The 17,188-nt window shown below is 32.9% G+C and overlaps 1 protein-coding gene across 1 annotated transcript in view; it reads left to right on the top strand.

Moving 5' to 3' along the window:
• The window catches only part of LOC142353465 (G-protein coupled receptor 54-like), a 66,556-nt gene extending 50,056 nt beyond the window's left edge, over nt 1-16,500 (top strand). Inside the window, exon 3 of the mRNA XM_075405718.1 lies at nt 14,469-16,500. Coding sequence (XP_075261833.1) covers nt 14,469-15,518 — 1,050 coding nt within the window. The 3' untranslated portion in view covers nt 15,519-16,500. The remainder of the gene's footprint in view (nt 1-14,468) is intronic.
• The last annotated feature ends 688 nt before the right edge of the window (nt 16,501-17,188 follow it).

Here is a 17,188-nt window from a genome sequence, read left to right as displayed (position 1 = left end):
GGGGCAAAAAATTTTCCATGGAATTCAGTTTTTTAATTTTAAATGTGTTTTCGAAAACATAAGTACCCTGATTTATTACTTTGCCTAGATTGATATCTTATAAGAATCTTGCGAGAGTCTTGCAAATTTTGAATCATCTTGCAAAATTCTTGCAAGATTTGAATCCGTTCATCACTCTTTTACATCAAGGCTCGTATACGCGCCTTAAAGTACAAACGATTAAGATTGGGCAGCGTTTTGGGTGACCGAATAGTGTGAGTGCAAAATTCGTTAAATAAAAAAATGCATAAAATATTAGTTCACCTTTAGTAAATCGACAATTTAGCAAAATTAATGTTGACTTTAATTTGGAAATTTTTTTGTGTGTAAACATTTAAGCCTTTATGTCCAGACTGGTTTGTGATCAGACCCTACTGCGACCATTGTCCAGACTATCGTTCAAACGTAACACTTTCTCGACTCTATAATTTGGACCGCATAATGACCCCCTATGTGCGACCCAAGCCAGTCTGATCAGAGAGGGCTTTGGTCTGGGACCTTAATCTGGGTTCTTATTTGTTTTTCTGAGCAAGATCCGTAATTATCTTTACTTTGATTGGGTTGAACCTCAGCTTAGTTACTTTTGGTTGTGAATGTCGAACACTGACAAAAATTTACGCTTTGCGCTTGTAAACGTTAATCTCTGTTTTTGATGGCTTGTAGTAAAACGACAGATTTTCTGTTGCAATTGAGGCCATGAAAAAAAATTAATTTTTGTCAACTTTTTGTCTTCATTTTCATGATATTGATGTTCTTCCTTTTGTTTATTGTTGGAATTCTGTGCTACAAAAATTTTAATTGTATTTTGAACAATGAATTAAGTTAAATGATTGATCTAATTGCGCAAAGATTCTGATGTTCTGCAAAAAAACAGCGGCACAAGAAAAATTAAGAATAATTAATTGATTTTTCGTACAAAATTTTACTCAATGTTCTCTAATATTTTAAACTTTGGGGGGTCTTGGATAATTTGCTGGTGCACATTGATGACGTTCAAACCATAATTGAAGGATCGATCGATTATTTGTTCTTTTTACTGCGAAAACGTCAACAGGCCACTTTATTGAAAAGGTTAAAACCAAAATAATGCTACTCCACATTTTTTTCTCGAGGCAGATAATTCTCGTAATCAGTGAAGTTAATTAAGCAGAAACTTTTAGTCTAGGTAGGATTTAAAATTTGTTTTTGGCAACCTTTGAAACTGGCATTATTATTTTTGAAACTAATTGAACTGACATTTTTCACAAAATGTGACAAAGCTTTGATTGTCAATTTTTACTCACCGAATATAACAAAAATGTCTGCGAGTGTTCAAAGTTACGTAGATACGTGACGTATGTGATGTATAATAAACGAATTTAGTTTTAAAGATGACCTTGGTTCATTACAAGTCTTTGGGCTTCAATCGCCTCAATTGAATCTGAATGATCAATACTAATTGAATTGTTTTTTTTTTCTCTATAAAATAGACGACAGCAAAAAAGTACTTTCCTGACATCCGGAAAATAATGGAATTTGATGCGATATTGATCACAATTCAATGTGAAATCTGTTTATACAAAAATTCCGTTTACCGTTTAGGTTAGAGAATAAGACAATGATCGTCTATTTTCTTAATGAACGTCTTATTGTAATATTTGTATCATATTCAAAAGTTTAATGCTCAACAAGACGGCTTGGTAATGTGCGATGGCACATAAGGTTCCGACCCCGCGCATCCACAATTTTGGCACAATTGTCTACCAAATGAGGAACAGATAGAAAAACCCAAAAATTATTTTTTGGGAATACCAAAAAAGCCCGTATTTTTCAAAAAAAATGTGTCTGAACGATAAGATAGCCTCCAAAGCACACAACTCAGTGGAGTAAAAATTGAAGCATTAGATTGCTGTGATATGCCAATATTAAGAAAGCGAGTCGAGACGAACAGCAAAATCATACAGCAACAACAACAAACATTAATTACATCAAAAATTTATGTCCGTTTTAATAAACAAAATTTAATAACGAAGTCAGCATACCGTCAGATAAACCTAAAGCTAAACAAAATAACTTGTAAATCACCACAAAAGATATGAAGCTGTCCATAATAAGGTTCGGTAACAATTAGACAAAAAAGAACAAAAACAGTAAAGTTAAAAGATTCGCTTTTTTTTAAAACAATTAATTTAAGAGTAATGACAACCATTAGAAATCAAGTAAATTATCCCAAGGAATTACGATTAACAATTCTTCTATAGAAGGGCATTAGGACCTGTCCTTATTGAATTTATTAAGCGGCTAAAAAGAACAACAAAAAACAACAAAAATTCAATTGAGATTTGCCAGAAAACGCTGTCAAAACCGTCAAGCCATATTTTGGCCCTCAAAAAATATTCGATTGCTCCATCTTCAAGCGCCAAAAATGTAGTATGTAGCCATTCATTAGTAAGACTAGGTAACAAGTAGACAAAAAGGAGAAAAAGGCAAAAGTATGTAATAATTTTGATTTTTTTTTTCGAAACAAAATTATAACCAAAGTCATGAAAGACTGTATCTACGAAAAAACATTTAAATAAGGTGGTTTATTCATCCAAAGGAAGCCTTTGAGACCTGCAATTATCCAGAATATGTATTGTGTCTACAAAAAGAACGTCAAGTATGACAAAAATCAAATTAATTTACGTTTTTTTGTGAAAAACCGGTGTCGAAGTCAGTAAGGTCATAACACATTCTTTTAAAGTATAGATTTTGGGACATCGATCCCTTTTGACACCTTCCCTTGACACCCATAATGTCATATTTGACATGTAATTAAAGGAGACTAGGTAACAAAAAGAAAAAAACAAACAAAAAATCAATTGAAACTTGGCAGAAAACGCTGCCAAAACCGTCGAGCCCTATTTTGGCACTCAAAATATATTCGAATGCGCCCCCTTCAAACACCGACAATATGTGCCTATTTATTAGTGAGACTAGGTAACAAGTAGACAAAAAAGAGAAAAGGGGCAAATGTATGTAGTAATTTTGATTTTTTTCGAAAGAAAATTATATCCAAAGTCATGAAAGACATAAATTACAAAATGAAATATATAAATAGGGTCGCTTATCCATCCAAAGGAAGCCTTTGAGACCTGCAATTATCCAGAATATGCCATGCGTCAACAAAAAGAACGTAAGATAAGACAAAAATCAAATTAATTTACTATTTTTGTGAAAAACCTGTGTCGAAGTTAGTAAGATCAAAACGCATTCTTTAAAAAAACAAAATTTGGGACATCAATCGTTTTTGACACCTTCTCCTGACACCCATAATGTCATATTTGACCTGTATTAAAGGAGATTAGCTAAAAAAAGAAAAATAAAAAGAACATACTTGCGAAGTTAAAAAGTTTTTTTTTTTTAGTTTTTGAAAACAATTATTTTCAAGGTCATGAAAGCCATCAGCTATCTGTTATTATCAGAATTTTGGCTCATCTATTCATTCATGAAAAGCCAGTGAAACATATCACTATACAGGAAGTTTTATACGACCGAAACGACAAAGTAGAAATGACAGTTAAAGACAAAATTAAAAAAATTCAATTAATTTCTTCAAGAAAGAAGTGTCGAGGCCGTTAAAACGATATCCTATATCTTTCAGGATTTTAATATATTCAATTGTGTTTTCTTTTGAACGCTAATAATGTGATATGAGAACCGTCAATAATGTGATAATGTGACTAGAAAACGTGAAAAAATGTGACTAGAAAACGCAAATACCTAAAAACAAAAAAAATCTGAAGTCTAGTAGTATCAAAGCCAGAAAAAATAATCTAATGCTTAAAACCGCAATCGATAAAAAATTTTAATTCAGTAGAAAGAAGAAGCATTCTTTATTTGCTGACACAAAGCTGTTGACCAACAAGTTGACCAAATTAAGAAAAAAATAGAGGAAAAGTTCATTATTTGTTTAAAAATCAATTATTTTTAAAAGTCGAAACGATCATAAACATTCAAGTAAAAAACTAAATGCATTATCTTGTAGCTGCTTAGGAAGCCAATTTGACCTATCACTCCTGGCTTTAATTTGATATGTTCTGTTCTTTATTGTTAAAAAAGGTCTTTTTTCAACAAAAAGACCGACTGATTACAATCCGAATTCTTTTCGGATGGTAACAGTCCAAGATTGGCCCAAATCTAGACCTGCTAATGCTTATTGTCCGTTAGGAACAGTTTCTTTTCGAGTAATGTAGATATAGATAATTTGTTAGTTGAAAGCTCAAAAATAAGTTCTGCATTTTTGATAATCAACGAGTAAAGTTAGGAAAAAACGGCAAGTTTTATTTACAGAGCACTCTCAGCGGAAGTTGAAGTAGAAATATCGCCCTTCTGAGTCTACAAAAATTGTATTAGTGTTGTTTGGGGGTATACTGTCAGCAAATTTAATCAAAACGGACTAACGTAGATTATTTCGTGCTGTTTTTGATGAAAAAGGCTGAATTTTGAAATATTTATCCAAAGTTTTTGACCAAAAAATTTAAATCAGAATAATCAACAAAGCTTGTTTGTCTTTAAAAATGAAATCAACGACACTCTTCTTAAAGATTTTAACAAAGTTTAGCAAAATTGACGCAAAATTAGGCAAAAATTTCGGAAAATGTGAATAAAAACATCGTGAATTCACTCTACTTTTCTCAGAAGTTTAAACCTCGATAACTCCCTGTAGAAACCAAAAATTAAAAAAATCTTTTTAATTCCATATTCTACGCTGGATGAGCTTTCTAATGATACCAGTCTCAACTCTCTACGATGAATATATCGATCGGCGAAAATTGACTGAACAAAAAAAAACCCGTTTGAGCATATAGTTCCTCCCTCCTCAAGAGGGGTCGGAACAAAAAAGAAAACAATTCTGGGCATATGATATTGTGCACTGAAAAGGGAACTATTTTTGTTTACCGATGGTGTTTACAGATTTCGAAATTATGTCATTTTTAATTATTTTTTAGAGAAAAGCTGTCATTTTGTTAATCATTTCCATGCTATAAATTTTCATGCTATAAACTTCACACAATTCTAACAAACAAAAAAGACTAAAAAAGCTATTTGCAGATAATCTGCCAGTCTTTCAAAATGAATAAAAAGTGAATAAAACATCAGTTTTTTTGCATTAGTAAATTCTAAAATTGGAAGTAAATTCTACGAAATTGGTAGCAGTCCATTTCAATCCATATTTTTGTGTCTTTGCTCTTTTTCAGAAATTAATTCCGCAGTTGATTTGAAAAAAATCACCAGACTTTGAAAATTAATCATTTTTTCAGCACCGAAAAAGGGATTGTGATATGAAAAACTGAAAAAAGATAGAATAAATAATAACAAATATTTAATACCATAATTTCTAAAAAACAGTTTTAGTGGTGATTGCAAACGTCAATCCACTTAGTAGAAATTCGTACCTATATTGTTCGAAAACTTCAGTTTGGCCAAAAAAAACAAAAATTTAATACATGGAATAAAATGTTCATATATTCATATATATATATATTCTTTTCTGTTCCATGTATTTAATTTTGTTTTTTGTGGCACATCGAATTTTTTTTTCATTATGGGTATGGTATTCTAGTAATCGGATTACGAATTGCAATCACAGCAATCACATCAAACTGCGTTTAGAAATAATGGTATTAATTGTTCTATGTGTTAATATGTTATGATATTAATTGTTCTGCAAATCTTTTACAAGTGACCATTGTTTAAAAAAAAACGCTTCAAATTTTCGAATTTTTTAACTATGGTAATCATAAGCTTAAAAGTGCCAATAGTATACTTGACAAAAATAAGCAATTCTATTTTGAATTGGGTAAACAAAACAAAAATTGAAAACAGTTGCGCACAAAATAAAAAAATTTGATTTTTGTGCCTTTTCAGAACATCTTGATTTTCAGTATCTCAATTTTAAAGATACTTTGCATCCATTTTACTCAAAAGGTTTTACCAAGTTAGCGTGTAAAATAAAAGAAACGGAAATTGTTAATTCGAATTTTGATAATTAAAATTTATTTCATTGTTTCTTACCTGGGGAACAGATAATTTACATTATGGATCAGCGAATACATCAGACAAAACTATTACAACACAAGGAAAGAACAAATTGCTCAAAAGGAAAGAACAGATTGTTTATAAATAATTGTTTTTTTTTAAAAAGTGATTCAGCAAGGAGTTAGTGCAATTTATAGTGAAGATATCAAAAATTGGGAGATAAATGTCGATAAGTTTTTTGCTTAAAATTTCTCCTCCAATGCCTTGGCCTGTTTTTTGCTCCAATTGTGCTTTTCAAATGCATTACCAATGAGAAGGCAAATTTGTGGTACACCGATTCTTGGGTTCTGTCATTTGCTAAAATGGGGGGGACAAACTTGTCTAGAGCTCCCTAAAACTTATGAGCAATTTGGCGGGAAATTTCAAAAAGCGGGAAAATTTGGGGCACTCTGACAGCTGCTATCGTGTTTTTTCATCAACTCCCTTATAAGACACTCTCCAAAAAATTGGCCCTCGTAGCACTGTAAATGTGAACAATTTGGAAAAAATTGATTCAAAAAACACCAACTGTTCACAATAAGGGCTTTGCCCATCAACTTTGCGGCTCTTAATAATTTTAATTAAGTTAATTGAATTGTTTTGAGGCGATTGATTCTCTCATAAACGCTTACGATCTCAAGCTTTTCAGTTTTGAATTTTTACGCTGATATCCGAATTTGGATGACTTATGCTAAATATAGCATCTTACAGATATTGGGTCAGTTTTCACAACATGGGCAGATAAATTTTACAATGAACTAATTTTTTTGTCTATTTGGTGCTTCTGGTTTGAGAATCTGTTTAAATTTTTCCTCATAAGTTCCGGAAATTTTGTATTTTCTTCCGTTTAATATTTTTCATTTTCTCCTCGTATGTTTGGGTCGGATTTTCTTGCGCATTGGATGTCTGATAAAAACAGTTGAGGATCCTTTTTCGACTCATTTTTAACATATTTTCGTGTTCAGTTGAATCTTTGAAAAATTTATTGTTTTGAATTTGTTCCACTGTGTGGCGAAAAATTTCCACTTTGGTTAAGTAATCCTAATTGAATAATTTAATGAGCCAGTTTTTTACAGCTTTCGGGTCTTTCCCATTGTAGCCTCCTCCCCCCAGCTTAGTGGACATATTCTACACATAACCTAAATACACCATAATTGGGGCTAAAATTTCATGGGGGGGCTATAATGGCAAAGACGCCCTCTTTTTGTCGGCTTATTTGGTGTGTGTTTATTTGGACGTTTTGTTCTTTGAAAGCGTTCCAATTCAAAATAATTGAAATTTATTGGGGCGCTGCCAAATACGACTCAAAGAGGAGGAATTATGGTGATCTATTTTTTTTAGTTGGTCGAATCGTTCAAAAACAGGATGTAAAAGTCAATGCCGCACGTGTTCAAATTTGATTTTCGTTTCGTTTGGTTTCGAACAGACTTGGAGAGCTGTGAAAACAGAAAGTGGTGGTTTTTTTCATACCAATTTTTGAAGAGGCTTGAGAAAAATGCGTGAACAAAATTGCTCTGAGCAAGCATTTTTTTGGTCACGTGCGGCTTTTTGAAAGCAGATTAATAGTTTTAGCCCTAGTTTCTTCAATTAAAGGGGTTTTTACTAGTTCTAGTAACTGCTCAATGCACATTTGGATGCGATTTTGAATATCCGAACTATCTATTACTCTATTAGATGAAATTTTGATCTGTTTTTCATTTTCCCGTTTTAGACGATTCTTGACATTTGTTGTATTTGCTTTTACATGGTGATCGTTTTTTGGTTGAAATCGGTTCATTTGGTAACTTAAGTTATTTTTTATTGCTTTTATGTTTGAGATGTTTTGGCAAAGAAAATTGATTAAATTTTAAATTTTTTTCTCTATTTCTCTTGTTTTGTTGCATTTTTGAATATTTTTTTGAATTCTTGTCATAAACTGTTGCTAATTGAAAACTATTATTTGCGCTGTGTTACTACAAAAGACATTTGAAAAATTGAATGACCAGTTATCTCTGAAAAATAATTTCATGTTTTTTATTAAACTTTGTTGTTCGTAGTAAATAACTCAGCAAATAAATTATTTAAAGATTTCCGTATAAAAAAGTTTAAATCTAAGAACGCATTGAACTTCATAAAAAGCAATTTTTTAATTTTTGATTTTTATTTATTCTTTGTTTACATTCTTTTTCTCCCAGTTTTACACAATCTTTATTTCAATCATTGCTTTTTCAATCAAAAACTGCATTACAGAAAGTGTAAAGAACAAATGGTTTGAAGCCGCAACTTGTGAAGAATTTTCAGGAATTTCCTTTTTTTTTAATATATAAGCACATTGCATATTTTTCTGTTTTGCACGTAACGTTTTGGCGGGGTCCAAAGTGGTATTTTATTTCGACTCTATTCCGGAATCTTCCAGTTATGTTTCTTCTAATTTCTGTTCACACATTATTTGACGATTTTGGAAAACAAATTGAAATGATGACTTCGATCATGCCCAAAAAAGGAAAAGTGAAAAGGATATGGTTTTGAGGCATTAAAAATTTTTATTTTTGTTGTTTAAATAGAACAAAAATTAAAACTGGAACAAAATTTTTCTCTCGTTGGCTGTTTTTTGTTCACATGCGGCAATTCGACAATAATTTTTGACCTTTTTTTTTTACTTTTCGTGATCGGATTTTGTGTAAAGGGTCTTTTAATCCATTCATCATCCATTCTAGTTGAAGTTTATTGTTTAGTCAAAGAGAATTATTTGAATTTGGTGTCGTGATTTTCACTGCTAACCTAGCTAATTTTTTTCTGTAATTTGTTTTCTTTATTTTAGTGACTTTGATTTGTTGTTCCGACCCACTTTAGTGGTGGGAGGAACTATATACTCAAATGTGCTTTTTTGGGTCAGTAAACTTTGGCCGATCGATATATTCATCGTAGATAGCTGTGAGTGGTACCGTTCGGAAGCCCGACCAGCGTTAGGAGGCTCGGCAATTTTGCTAGAAATATGTTAAAATTGTTCAGAGAAAAAGTTTGTGGTTTGTTTTCGAAAAGTGTCGGTGAAACTTTCATCTATTTCTTGGCTCAAATTTTTGCTACTAATTAAAAAAGAATCAGTCTTTTTTCATACAAAATCAAAGTGAACACCTGTACGTTTCTGACACAATCTGCTTCAACTCAAATGAAGGCTAATTTACCTCTCCATAATTATGCAAACAACATCGTTTTTATTTGATAGACGAATTTTTCATCAAAATATCTATATCCGTTAAACCGGGAATCATTGCATGTTCTTTACGCGCAAAGAGTAATCGCAGGGCTAGTTTTGGTCTGATCTTGTAACTCTAAAATCCAAAAATAGTCCGGATTTAAATCAAGGTCTGTCTTTTTTCTAAAAAGAGTTATTGAATTTTATTTTTTCATTACAGAACAGAACAATTCTTATCAAGGCTCAGTATTGACAGTTTTAATTGGCTTCAAGAACAAACGCAAGTTTTTTGTTTAGAACTTTGAAAGCTTTTATCGTTATGACTTTTGTTTTCAAAAAACACAAAGGATGATAGAATTTTGCCACTATTTTTTGCTTATATTTTGGTCAAGTTGCTGCTTAATTTGCTGCAACGACAGAATGATTCTTCATTCTAATTGATTGTAAACCTCTATGGCTTTTTTACGCTTTAAATGAATGCTTTCTGGCTTCAAAACTACTAGTTTCACAAAAAAAAAAATTTGATTTTTGGACGTTTGCGGTTCAATTTCAGGTTCTTTTTTATGATTATTTTGTCACATTGTCACTTTGTTGACAAGACACTTCTAACTCTGCTGGTTTTCAAAAAAAACATTTGAGTGTAAAATTTTTCAAGGAACAGATTACGGTTTTAACGGCTAAGACACCGTTTTCTAAAAGAATATATGGAAATTTATTTCATGTTTCTCTTTAATTGCTTTTCGTCTTGTAGTCATATGAGAATTTATGAAAAGTAAGAGGATTCAAAGATATAGTTTCTTGTTATGTAGGACAAAATGAGCCTATTTCCGGATTTTGGTTGTTAGCTGATGGTGTTCATGACTTTCAAGATAATTTTTTCAAGAAATATGACAGACTTTTCTTTTTATTTTTCGACTTCTGTTCTTTTTGCCTATTTGTTATCTAGTCTTATTAATAACAAGTCACAATTCAAATTTTGGAGTCAGAAGCAGACGCAATTGGAGAAATCTATTTTTTAAATTAAAATAACTATGATTTTAATATCTTCAACAACGGTTTTTCCGAAAAAAAAATGTATTTTTATCGTTGTTTGCTGTGAAGTCATTTTTCGAACGTATGACAAATTCTATTTTATGGCAGGTCTTAATTGCTTGAATGGGAAATAAACCAACATTCTCACATATTTCAACTTACATTTGATAGATCTTAATGACTTTGAAAATAATTAATTTCAAAAAAAAAAAACTTTAGCTTTGAATCATTTTTTCCGTTTTTTTTGTTACCGAGCCTTAAAAAATACAAGTCTGTTTTCTGTTTTTGGCATTGAAAGAATGAGCATTTGAATGAAGCTCTTTTTTATCTGAGTTTATGGTCTTAACAGGTTCGACGCGGTTTTTTTACCTAATTTTTTTAATTTTGTGTGTGCTTGAGGTCCTTTTTGTAACTGTATGGCATATTTGATCAATAACTGGTCTCAATGGCCTCTTTTGGACAAATGAAGTAACCTGTTCAAAGACTTTAATTCATTGCTGATGGTTTTCATGACTCGGAAAGATTTTGTTTTCAAAAAACTGAATTATTTCTTAATATTGCGAATTCTGCCCCTTTAACTCTATTATCGTTAATTACCTATTTTTGTTATTAACTATTTCAGTTAATTACAGACCCCATTAAAAAAATGGTGTCGGAAAAAGGCGCAATTGATTAAATTTAGAGTTTTTAGCGAATTGATGATGGTTATAACATGGTTGACAACGAATTTTCGAATATTTTTTTCTATGTTTGTCTGCATTTGACGTTATTTTTGATGACGTATGACAGTTTCTGATAAAAATGGCAGGTCTCACGGGTTTCAATTGGACGATTGAACTTGCTTCATTTGAACCTGTTCAATAATTTTGTTTTGTTGCTGGTTGTTCTAATGACTTTGAAATTAATTGTTTTTAGAAAATAAATGTTTCTCAACTCTGTATCTTCTGTTATTTTATCTATACATCAACTAGTTGTGTTTTTCATAGGTCAGATTGATTAAAGTGAATTCGATATAGATTTAAACTTCGATTGAAATTCATTTTTCGGAAAAATTATTTGATTTTTTACTTCAATATAGCTAATGTTTTCCCTAACCTTTAAACTGAATTGTTCGAAAAATACAATCTGTTGTCTATAACTTTGCTCTCTTCCTGTCTACTTGTTACCTAGTCTCAATAGTGAGCAGTCACCCATCACTTCATTGCAACCAAACATTTCTTGTGTTTAGGGATTAGATTATGTTTTTAATGGTTTCGACACCGTTTTCTCGCAAAACTGATTTGAGTTTTGTTTTGAGTTTTGAGTTTTATTTATAGTCGTATGAGAAAAACCTAAATAATGAGAAGTTCCGATATCTTGTTTCATGGAGTTCTAAAAGATGATATTAGAAACGTATTTAATTATTTCAGTTCATACCTAAGTGTTTTCATTACTTTTGAACCAGTGCTTTCTAAAAACATGAGCCTAATTTTTAGCGTAATTTGTTAGCCACTTTTGTTTTGTTGTTCTTTGTCTACTTGTTACCGAGTTTCGTTAAGGACTGGTTCCGACTCGTTTGATTTGAAGAACAACGAACTAGTTATTTTGTTAAGTTTAGGTTTTTTATGCCGCTATTTAGACTTTGTTATTAAGTTTTTCTACAGATAGATACCGAGTTTTGGATGTTATTTATGTTTGTTGTTATTTGATTTTATAGTTCGTCTTGTCTCGTATTCTTATTAATGACAAATCTCCTCGGCCTTCTAAAGCGGCATTTTTTTGTCCCCTGAGTGATTTGAGTTGGACGCAATTTATTATTCATACACTAGTTATTTTGTAAAGTATTTGAATTTTGAAAAGTTTTCTATCCCATTCTCAATTGGTAGAAAATTAAGCCGAAATGTGGATGACTGGGGTCGGAACATTATGAGAAAACGCACAGTACCGATCCTCCTTGTCCAGCCTTAAAGTGTAAACTAATTTTCTTATTGTTTTAATTGGAAGAATCAATTTCATTTTATGACATATATTTTATATAATTTATGACTATGAAATTTCAAAAGAAAAATTTCATGAACTACTTGTCTGAAATGAACCGCAATTTAAATAAGTGTCAGGGCAAGAAAAAGTTATTCCGCGGATATGTGGTGATTGGTGAATGCAGTTATTATTGCAGGGAATTGATATTTTTCAAAACTGTTCACCGTCTTTTGATGTCAATATGTACTGCTGACTGCATCTAGAGGTAGAGACCAGTCAAAATCGAAAAAGTGCAACCCGTTGAACTTCAATTACATCAATTAAAATTTTGCCAATTATGGTGAAGCCGACGCAAATATTACAAGCTTTTCTTCACAAAAACAATTAATTCGAAACAAAGGAAGACGAACTTTAATTGGAAAAAGAGGTTTTCGTCGTTTTTGTGCCATGAAGCTAATTGGCATCAGTTTTTTTTCTTCATTTTTTTATATGTCATCTTTTCTATTACGCTCTGTTTGTGTGTTATTCTAAATCTTAAATCTATTGCGATGCGCTCTAAGAAACAAATTTGTGAATAATTCTTTTTCTTTATAAAAGGAATTTTTATCTCTGTAACTATATTTTCGAAACCGGGATGGGCAGGCTCATACTAAATGTACTTTTAAGCACAATCAAAAGAGAATTAGACACAGTTTGGTTCGCATTCAAATCAGCTTTAGTTTTGAATGACTAAATCGGAAAACCGCTTTTTGTTCCAATTAGCTGAAGTTTCTGTTCTAATTAGCTCTATGTTCTCAATTAAATTTTAGAGATCTAGGCCAAATTTTTTGTATTATTTCCGGCTGCTGGATAGCTGCAAAAAATTCTGCACATGAAAATAAGATAGCATGCATAGAAACAAAATCTGACGTAATAGAAAAAAGCGATTTCAGTTAAGATCACCGCTAAATAGACCGTGAGCTCGCCCAATTGACCATTCGTGCCTCGAGGCCTAAAATTGCAACCCGGGTCGAGGTGTGAGCACTAAAAATGTAAGAATTGCGATGAATGTGGTGAAAAGAGGTAAGATTTGCGGGAATAAGAATGCGGTTAATGCGGTGAAAAAAAAAACATTCAAAAAGAATTGCAAATCTTACAGAAATTCACCGCTAAAATCACTAAAAGGTCTTCACCACAGAAACATCTGCAAAAAGATGTAAGAATAGCGGTGAATGCGGGGAATGCGGTGAAAAAAAACATTAACCGCTAAATATCCCAAATTCTACACATATTCAATGCTGAATTCTCCAAAATATCTTCTCCTTGGAGAAATTTTCAAAAAAAGGTGATCTGTGAAAGCGGTGGAATAAAATTGACTGCTCAAAATCTAAATTCATGAAAAAATTCACCGCTAAATTATTCAAACATCTTCAATTCAGAAAAAAAAATCAATTTTTGGTTATAGCATGCTTTGAAAAAATATTGCTATTTCATCAGTTTTTAGTTAAATGGAAACATAAAGTCAGAGTTCCGCTTTATGCGTAAAAATCATTTGCGGTGAATTTTCGCAAGATTTGCGTTTTTAGCGTTGAATTTATTATTTTCACTGCTTCCTGTTGTCAGCGTTGAATATTCCTTTCACCACTTCACCGCTAAAAATTGCTAATCTTACAAAAATTCAACGCATATGTTTTAATTAGGTATACTGAATTTTATTTAAATTCAAAAAGAAAATACTAGAAGTAAGTGTGAGGTTGCGCAGTGGATGAAGAAGTGCTGACATGCAGGAGACCGCGGTAAATGCAGTGAAAAAGTTTCAGCGTCAAAAATCGAAAATCTTACAAAAATTTATCGCTTTCACCGCATTAATCGCTAAAAAAAATGCGGGCACTTTGCGTTGAAAAAAAATTATTTTCACCGCTATTCACCGCAATTCTTACATTATTTTTCTGTCGAAACCTCGACCCGGGATCCATTAACCACCCTCCGCAACCTCTACCACTGTTCGAGCTGTCTCTTTAAGTGTAAACGATTAAACTCCATTTCCCGATGAGTGAGAGAGAAACAACTTTTCAAGCAACAGCCTTTCAATATTCTGTTTGAGAAGCCGTGAACTCCCTGGAAGAAATTCTAATGAGTCGAGAGTTTTAATTTGTATCATCTACAATTAAAACCTACAATCATCTTTAAAATCCATCGAGCCGTATAACTCTAATGGTTCTCATTGTCATCCTGTTTGTTTCAGCTTTTCTTTCTAATCTTCACAATCGGAACCCTGACCGCCCTTTCTTACGACAGATGCTCCGCAATCACAGACCCTCTGAACAGATACTCCGTCACCCATTCTGTAAACAGTGGCTGCATCGTTATCATCCTTTGGATCCTGTCCGCTATTACTGCAAGTCCGGATCTTATATACTCGAAACTCCTAAGAGCCGTCGATTCCGCGGGTTACAAATTGAGTATCTGCTCTTTGGACTACTCATTGCAATTTTGGATCCCTGGAATCGTCTACTTGATTGCCCTGGTATGCATATCGTACAGTTACATCAAACTGGCAGCGCATGTATCGCCTAGCCGAACTGTTCACATAATCGGGAACCCACGACAAAGCCAGCTCATTCAAGCTCGAAGAATTCGAGTTGCAAAATTAGTTCTCCTGCTTGTGTTTCTATTCTTCGTTTGTGCAACTCCAACTTTGCTCTATGACGTTTTCCTGACGTTCAAACCTGACACGTTCAACAAAAATTTGCGTTGGATTTTCAGCGACATGCAATTTTTGCACTCGACTGTGAACCCGACCGCCATTTTTGTTCTGAGTGGTGCGTACCGGAAGGCGCTCTCGGATACTTTCACGTTCGCTAGAGCATTTCGTTGGGGTGAGTTGAAACGTCGATATATCGACCGACGTTCGTCACAGGATTACGAAATGATGAACATCGCAATGCGGACTCCTCGGAGACCTATCAAAATTAACGATGACGGGGTTGTGAAACGACAACCAAAGTTAGCCGAGAACCTTCAAAACGAGTTTTCTGAAGGTGGTCAAGGGTTCCGATTCTTAAGACGAAGTTTGACCTGGGGAGCCGACCAGAGGAAGCTGGACGTTGCGATGTCGTCTCGACTTTGCAGAGATTGTGGAGCGGCAAATTTGGACGTGACACGTTACGGGAGTTTTGAAAGGCGTCACTCTGAAGGTCAAATTGACACTCCATACAAGCAGAGAATAAGTTATTCTTCTCAGTCGACGACGAAAACTGTCGTGTTCGATTTTCGCAATGATAGTCAAACCTGAATGATTCTATTGTTGAGGGTGAATTTTGGAATCCATTCAGCTTAGGCCACCCCAGTTTAATAGTTTAGTGGGCATATAACTTCTAAGCCCCCCCCCCCGCGCACGCGTCATTTTCTCGCTTTGTAGCGTGCTGTATCACAACTCACATTTTATAAGTGGATGTCATAAAACTACTGGAGGGGGGGGGGGGGGTTCTGTCTTGGAGCAAATTGAATTTTCAGCCCCTTAATAACCCTAAATATACAAATATAGGTGCAAAATGTTGTTTTTTAATCAAATATCATAAAGTAAATTAGTTTAAAGCAATATTTATGTTTGGTGTATTTATGTTTTTCAGTTGCTGATCGTTTTTTAGCTTATTGATAAGTGTTACGTTGTAATATGTTAAAAACTTTGTGCCCTAGTTTAGAGTGATAGATGTGCCCTAGTTTGTCTTTCAAGATATGTCTCGATTAGGGTTGTTGATGCAAATTGACACACTCGTTCTAAAAGCCACACCTAAATCTAAATTCCAATGCCAAACTATTTATAAACCCTCCTTATTTGATTATTTGAAAAAAAAACGAAAATTGATTGGCCCAAATCTTTGGCGCAAATTCGTCACCTCTGGGAAGGATAATCTAATAACTAAAATAATTTAGCACTAGATGTAAAATGAGCAACTAAAGGTGTTGGGTTTATGATGTATCTTTCTGTGCTATTTTGTTTAAACGTGCTTCTAATAATTTCGTACCATTAACCGATTGTGACCCCACATGATATGATCTCTCAAACATATTTGATAGCATTTTAATTTCTGATTCATTTTCTGACTCATCTGACATATTTGTAACTAAAATCTCTATAGTAACATTGCCAGATATTACATTTGGTCACTGGTCACATTGCCGGGGTCAAATTGACACATTTAAGAGTCGCGTAAATATATTTAGATTACTAAACAGCGCATTCCATTTTGCTTAACACCTGAGAGAGCAATTAAAATCGGGCTCTCATACGATTTTATTATTTTGGTCGCCATTTGAGAATTTCTTACCATATATAGGAAATGACAATATTCATTCTTGGTATTATGTAAGGAATTATTGAAAAAAAAATCAAAGGGAATAAATTTGGTATTACGGAAATAAAATTTTTGCATATTGGGTAATTTTGCGATGAGTGAATTGCCATAAACCACTATTATGTAAGGAAAAGGAAAGTGATATTGGGTTTAGAGTAATTGAACGGTATGTGAAGAAGAAGAATGTATTCACACATTCAGACTCAAAACCAAAATGATCGACAAGGAAAATTTCAAATTTACAACCGAAAAGGTAATATTTATTGAATATCAGATTGAAACACCAGTAAAACCGAAAAAAAATTGTCCAATTTTTAAGTCCGAATATAATTGTAAAAACTGTTAATTAAAATCAGAAAGCTTTTCTGGCCTTAAAGATTTTTGTAGTTGGTGTAATAAGGAGACATATTTTTTCAAAAAAGCGTTAGCTTTTGCATAGTAATCCGATGTACAGTACTGTAATTTGATCGCGATATCTTTGGTGGCAAATTGACCCTGGTAGCGTTAAGCGATGTAAGCCAATATACATTCGGATAACACAGGCAGAAGTTGAAATCAGCATTTATTTGGATGCAGTTTGTAAAAAAAACCATTGAAAAGACTCCAA

Source organism: Convolutriloba macropyga, chromosome 14, assembly GCF_964194025.1.
Source record: "Convolutriloba macropyga chromosome 14, txConMacr16.3, whole genome shotgun sequence".
Classification (NCBI taxonomy): Eukaryota; Metazoa; Xenacoelomorpha; order Acoela; family Convolutidae; genus Convolutriloba; species Convolutriloba macropyga.
The sequence above is the reverse complement of the archived record's forward strand: the minus strand, read 5'-3'. Positions and strand labels throughout refer to the sequence as shown.